Source organism: Chaetura pelagica, unplaced genomic scaffold (genome assembly GCF_000747805.2).
Source record: "Chaetura pelagica isolate M959 unplaced genomic scaffold, ChaPel_1.0 scaffold18, whole genome shotgun sequence".
Lineage (NCBI taxonomy): Eukaryota > Metazoa > Chordata > Aves > Apodiformes > Apodidae > Chaetura > Chaetura pelagica.
This window is the reverse complement of record NW_009954310.1, coordinates 1,949,578-1,956,848: the sequence shown is the minus strand read 5'-3', so window position 1 is coordinate 1,956,848 and position 7,271 is coordinate 1,949,578. Positions and strand designations below refer to the sequence as shown.

Sequence of the window (7,271 nt, the reverse complement as noted above, 5' to 3'; positions counted from 1 at the left end):
AGGGCAGGAAGCAAATCTTTTGTCATCACATGCTGACCTGGCATTACCTCATCTATCTGTAGCCATGAAAGCAAGGTAAGTTGAGCCTTGCCAGGCTACACTTGATGGAAAAAGGGGTTCCCCAAGGAAGCTTCTGGGTGTGTCTCTTTCCATTAATTAGCCTGAGGGTGATTCAGGTCCCCAGGCACCACCTCTGGAAGGTGTGGTGCATCCAGGCCTCCCCATCCACCCATCCCAATGGAAACCATTAACAGATTGTTTGTGTTGGGTTGCTCCAAATTCAGTGTCACCAGGTAAGCTGACTTCCCACAGCAAAAAATTAAGAGTAGCTCACTTGCTGTCTTGAATATACCAGCCACAATTTTCAACATACATTCCCCTCTGTGTTCATCCAAAGCCCATTACTGTACCCAAGGTAAGCTGAAGTGGAGTATCAAGTGACTGCACTTCAAACACCCTCGCCCAGGTGATTTTCCATTTCTGCAACAGTCTTGCTAATTGCTGAGTGATTACCCTTTCAGGAAAGAAATATAAAACTTGATTACTTTGAACAAGTGTTAGTGAAATCTGGTTCTGATCCCAGCTGGGCAGAAATTGTGCTTCAGTAAGATTTTTTAAAAACACTCACATGGGATCAGTGTGAAGAACCAAGGGCCCACCTGTGTCTATTTTTATCCAGTGTACATTTGTGATCTCTCCAAAGGACTGACACATCCTCAAACAGGATGAGTCCTTTATCTTGTGTTACATCTGTGTGTGAGCATCCACATCACCTAAGTTCACTGATGCGAGCTAGAGAGAACAGAGAATTAAGTACCTTGCATCAGTGAGATGCAAAGAGCAGTAGCCAACCTTCAGGTCAGGAAATAATCTGGATCAAATCAGCTTCTCTGGAGTCAACAGCAAAAGGCCACTGTGTGCAGTCACGTTTCTGTTACAGCATCTAAACTGTACAGGGGTTTACATCTCATTACTTGGCTGACAGCACAAGGTAGAATGAAGAAAGGACAGAAAAAAAATAGGCAACGATCCTAAGAAATGCTAGAATGTAGTTAGTGTTGTTTTTTAACTATTCACTGTGGTTCCTTCTTAAAGTGCAGTTTTTTTTAAATGGGCTGGTGCATGTTACACAATGTAAAGTGCATGGATATATGTATATCATCAAATACCTGTGTATATACATATATATAGATGGAAGGATGAGTTTTTCAGAGCCAAGTCTTGAAACAGAACCAAGTAATAACTCCTGCATTTTGCTATGGCATGATCATGTGGATTTAAGGATGAATTAGGCAGGCTGTAAATTTAAAACCAAACTCATTCTGTGGCCTGAAATTATTATAACCAACATGGTAACTTAATCTCACAAAAACACAAGTTTATTAATAGGTGAAGGAGCTGAAGAACCACACAGTCCATCCAGCCCTCTGATATAGTTCTCCTAATCTCAGTTACGAAAGTCAATGCTGCAGTTTTACAAGGTACATATTCTCAGTTAGTGAATGTTACAGAACAGAAACATGAAGTGAATATTGGTATTAATGGGATTCAAACAAGTCAACTGAAAGAAGTATCAACTCTAGTTATAACACATGGTGAAAAGAATCAAATTTGGAATGTGATCATATATACTGTGGTACAGCAGACAATATGTACACTGTTTCATATTGCATGACATTCATAGCATATTCATAGAAAAGTCAAACTAAATGATGACTTAAAAACTGTATTAATGCTGGAATTTGCTCACTACTTTTGCTCAGTGTTGATATTGACTGAGTTAATATTTTCATCGTGTAAAAATACTGTATATAGTAGAAATCCTTCAGTATCTTCCACATTCAAATACATAAAGTTACAGTTACAGTTTTGCATTTGGTGTTTGACATGTTCAATTCAATGGCCGATTCTCTCTAGCCTTCAGAAGGAAAAACAAAGAATGAATATGCTCAATCTGGTTTGACTAGCACATTTCTCTCAAAGACCTTGCTTCTGAAATCAGACTCTAAGATCTACCTCGTTTGAGGTGCAGCTGGGATTACTAAAACATCTGAACACAGTTAAAAAGGTGGAAAGTCCATAGCCATTCTACACACTTTCATTTATTGTCTGGACAATTAAAGTACAAATAATTCAAACACAACAAGGTTATGAAAAAAACATTTACAATACTTTCCCTCAGAAATGATCTAAACTAGCAAGGTTAACATGAAGTCATTCATTATAACTAAAGTATACAACTGCCTGGTCCTAAGAAAGATTTTTTAAATTATTATTATTATTCAGATAGTAAAACACATCGTAGAGAAAAGATTCTGACATGCCTTCCCCACTAATGCTTAGCAAATGCATCAAAACTTTCCCAGCAAACTACGCTCATTCATAGCAGATGATGTATAAAGGTTTCCCTGAACATTGAATGAGTGTTCCTTTAAACTAAAATCTAACATTGTTAAAGTAAAAAACTGATAAAATTATGATGCAGCCTTTGCTTTAGTTATTTGTCTACTACAAAAAGTTTGCCTCTTCAGTGTGAAAAAACAATACTTAGTCTACATGCAGTTAGTGGGTAATAGCATGGAAAAAATGCACAAAATAAGCACAAGTTATAAATAACCATAACGTTTTATTACCATTAAGACTAAACTTGTATTGAAAAGATTTTATATAACAAGACAAGAAAAGCAATAGCAAATTTAACTATCAACTAGATTATGCATAGCGAGTAACTGTTTCTAGTACTCAGGGAAGAGCATGACCCTTTTTTGTTTTAAATATATAACCGTACAAAGCACAAACATACTAAAATGATCAGTGCACTGGACATGGGAGAGCACCCCCTCAGTCATTTTGTTCCCTTAGCTCTGTTTTCCCCAATCTGAATTACATTAAAATAAAGACCCAGTTGTTTTCTTTTCTACTGTGCAGTAAGAAAAAATATTCACAACAAACATGACAATATATCAAACAATATTTCTACACAAGTTACCTTGATACCTCTGTCACTTAAGTATCATAAGAAAACATTTTAAGACATATACAAACAAAACTAGCAAAGTGTTACAACTTATAATAAATTAACCAAAAGAAAAAATAACTTTATATATATATATTTATATTATATATACACATACACACACAACAAAATGACACAATAATATGCTTCTTCCCATAGTTTAAGTAAACAAATAAGTAGACTAGCCAAACTAGCTATATTTGATTTTGGCCATATGCATCACATCGGCAATTAAATAAATAAGTGTTTCAAGCAACATAAACAGTGTTCCAAATGTGCCAACACAGCCCAATTATATTAGCTTGGGCTATAAAGTGAATTTGAAAAGTCTTAACAAATTTAAAGCAAATGTATTTTTTTTTTCTAAACACATTACATTTAACTATGATACTAAGATATGTAAATCATTTCGTAGCACCTACTGCTCAAACCAAGGAAGTTTTTGATCAAAAAAATTAATTTCTTTTAAACTTTTGTTCTGCTGATATCCCATACTGATGACTTAAAGAAAAACCGTCTTGCAACTCATCTCCTTGCTTTTGGGTTTTGACTGTGGGTAACTGCGTGCCTGGGAAGAACACTCTCCCGTACTGTATTTAATATTTTTATTACATGCTATGAAAAGATACGAAGATCATCTGTTTGTAGCCCATCCTTCAAAAAACAATCTACTAATCCAGTTTAAAACACACATCTTGATCTCTAAAAAGTTACCAGTGCAGTATGAACATGACAAAGTTGTCAATTTCCCCTAAATTAGCCAGTCAAAATATTTTTTTCTCAAATCCAGATTCTCTTGTAAAAATTCTTTATATTTTATAAAAATAGATTTTTCTTGAAACCCATTTTCAGCAAAGAGACCACCTCTTTGGCAACATTGTTAATGTTATTTAAATTGTTATGTCATCAGGTATCCCCCTCTACCCTATTCCCTAACAGAAGACTGTTTAGTTCACATGATACAAAAGAAAAAAGGAAAAATAAAAAAAGTTGCAAAATTATGTTCTTTTTGCAATTTTTATTGTTCCTCTTTAATTTACGTGGGGGGTTTACCAATCTGATTCAATTGATGTTTTGAAAAAAAGCAAACAAAAACAAACAAAAAGAAACAGAAACCAAACCAAAATTTTTTTTTTTTCTCGCTTTTAATCCCATTAGTTTGTAAAAATTGTTTTTGTTATTTTTTTCAAATGAGTGAATGGTCATCTTAAAAAGACCCACCTTCAAGGAAGGTAGTAAAACTAGCTGGCCGGGTAAAAATCCCTGCACATTGTTATCTATGTATATTATATTCAACAACGACAGCTATGAAAGAACATTCAATGCATCAAAGGTTTTTTTTTTTTTCTAAGCATTATAAAATCCTTTCCTGTTCCTCACAGGATATCCAATGTTTTAATACTTAGGCAACACTGGCTTATAAAGTCCATGGTTGAATATAAGCCTTGAAGAGTTTGTTTTGTTTTGTTTTTTTTTCTTTTGTTCGTATATATATTTATATATATATATATTTTTTTAAGTAAGGATATGAAATTCAGGATTTGTGGGTTTTATTGGTTTTAAAGGAAACTTGCAATACTCTGTCTCCTAAACGGTATCCGTTAAGGCTGGCGATCGCCATGGCGGCTTCGTCGTAGTTGGTCATGGTGACAAAGCCAAATCCCTTGCACTTGTTGGTGTTGAAGTCACGGATCACCTTGACGTTATTGACCGCTCCAAAGGGACCGAACAACTGCCACAGGACGCTCTCGTCCGAGTCGGGGGACAAGTTGTAGACGAAGATGCACCAGCCAGTCCCAGTGTGACCGGGGATGTTCATCCCGACCAGGCTCGTCATCCCATCAATTGTGATCGGAGAGAACCTACCGAGCAAAAAGAGGGGTCTATTCTAAATAGATCTCTTGGCACGAGCTACACGGAACCAAGACTTCAAAATCAATAAGCCGATGTTAATGAAGGTTCTGGAGCCTATCCCTGGAAGATGATGACCACAGAGCCACCCTTGGTCTCTAGCTCTACTGAAGCTGAGCTGTACTCAAAAAAACCCAGGCCTAATCTGGGCATAAATGCATTGCCCTTCAAGGATAAGCCCTACTTAGATGTATACAAGGATCTAATAAAAGAAATGCTTAAGGACAATCTAAGCCAAAAAGGGCCTGCACTTGCTGCTATCAGTAACAGCTCATTTGAAGAGGCCTGGAGGAATCTGCCACTTATTCCCATCACTAAGATCATGTAGTTTCAGGGCAATGGAGATCTAATGCTTTATTTTTCACTGGCTTGCAGTTGAAAAAGATCTACAACCAAACTTCAAGACTTATTTTAAAGGATGAACGTGAAATGCCATTGTCAGGATTCAGCCATAAGAGTAGCCTCTTCAGCTAAAAATAGTATTAGATTTATAGAGATGTCGAAGTGGTAGATTTTAATGTTCCTAACACTGGAAAAAAATCGAGTTAATAAAGCCCTAACACTTGCCACATATTAAAGAAGATTTATGCAGCGATTGTAAACCAATGCACAAATATAACTAATGAGAACATCAACTAATACCTTCATACTGTGAGACTTCAAGTCCATCACAGACTCTTAGGTTCTTCAGATAGTCAACGCAGAGAGAAGCTCCTGGAAACCTGACACAGCACCCTGTCTTGTCTTTTGGGATCTGTTTTCTAAAAGATCTGAGCTGGGAAGCTAAACCCAGTCAGTGTTTATTAACGCAAAACCACCACAGAATAATATAGCTTGGGCAGGATCTGCAGAGGTCATCTGATCAACCTACAGCTTGAAGCAAAGCTCGCATCTCAAATTAGATGTGCTGATCATGGCCTTGCAGAGCAAGTTTTGGAAGTCTGGGACTCAACTGGGAAGGACTGGGACTCAACTGCTGGAGCTCCTACTCCAGGGTTCCACCGCCCTCACTGGGAATGATTTTCTTGAGCTGCAATGTGTGACTGTTGACTCTTGTCCTGTTGCAGGTGACCTCGGAGAAGAGCTCAGCTTCATCTTTCTCATGCCCCTTTGCAGACAGCTGAAGACAGCAGTCATTGCCTAAACCCTGCATTTGCCTTCCCTGAATTTCACCATGTTCCTCCAGCTAGTCATGGCATCCCCAGTGGCAGCCCTGGCCAACAGCAGGGTGACCCCCCTGCCACATCACCCATTCAGTGTCACCCATGAACACAAGGAGGGTGCCTCACAGCCCATGACTCAGGTTATTAATGAAGATGCTAAGCAGCAGTATCAGCCCTCAGGATCAACATAATTTTCCTTTCATCAGTTTAAAAAAAAGTGACATGCTTTCTACAGCTACACTTTGGGATATGTTTTAAAATAACAACTGCACAGAGAAAATGTCTTAATAAAAATCCAGTTTCACATGTACCTTCAGTATGATGAGTTTTAATACCAAAAACTGAGTAATAACTCCTCAGGATTTTCTGAGTGATGGCTGAGGGAGTGGAAGGGGGAGCTCAGTGTTACTGAGTAAGCTCTTGTACACTCCAAAATTTCTCTTTTTAAGCCTGTAATATTTCCACACAGATTTAGCAATCTGCACAGTATTATGCAGTGGGTATTAAATAACCATAAAAGTAAACTACACACTTGATGGCTGCTCACTATTCTGTTGACTCCTGATAGAACTTTACATGTATATTCAAGGCAAAAAAAGACACTTGGAATATACATCTTAAGCTGAGGAACATCACTGGGGTGTAGCTGTGCTATAAATGAGCAGTTCACAAATACTCACAGCACGAGATCCTCAGGCATACATAAAAGGTTTGCAGGCAGTTTATTAAAAAAAAAGTAGCGATTTTCCAACTGAACTTCACTATTGCAAACCCTCAACATCTTTAAGCTTCTCTCCCACATAGTAAAACCAGTAACATTATCATAATGGTTCAGCACAGCTCTAACCCATGGTATTTCCCCAGCTGCTGAAAACCAACACACTGGACAAGGCCAATTTGTACCACCCTTCTACCATGTCTGGAATTGTAAATAAGGTGGGCAGGACTCAGAGCTTCTACAAGCCAACAGCTTGAACTTCTTTTGAAATTTTGAGATGGGACTTAAAGCCCATTGCTGACAAATGCTAGCTATGCTAGTAACAATGACAAGCCAGCAAACCTCCTTTCCTGCAGTATTTAACATCAAGTCCAACACTGACGTGCACACTATCCTGAAAGGGACCTTCCTGAATCTGTGCAAACCCCACAGCACGCTACCAAGTTGTGCATTTTGCAGGAAT

At 37.7% G+C, this 7,271-nt stretch overlaps 1 protein-coding gene across 7 annotated transcripts in view; it reads right to left on the bottom strand.

Moving 5' to 3' along the window:
- Positions 1-2,606: 2,606 nt before the first annotated feature.
- Positions 2,607-7,271, bottom strand: part of ELAVL4 (ELAV like neuron-specific RNA binding protein 4) — a 65,695-nt gene continuing 61,030 nt past the window's right edge. For 5 of the 7 annotated variants that reach the window (XM_010004004.1, XM_010004005.1, XM_010004010.1 and 2 more), the window contains one exon: positions 2,607-4,878. In XM_010004004.1, the coding sequence (XP_010002306.1) occupies positions 4,551-4,878 (328 nt within the window). In that variant the 3' untranslated portion in view covers positions 2,607-4,550. Of the gene's footprint in view, positions 4,905-7,271 lie in introns of all 7 variants that reach the window. The other 2 variants (XM_010004009.1, XM_010004006.1) reach the window with 2 other exon arrangements.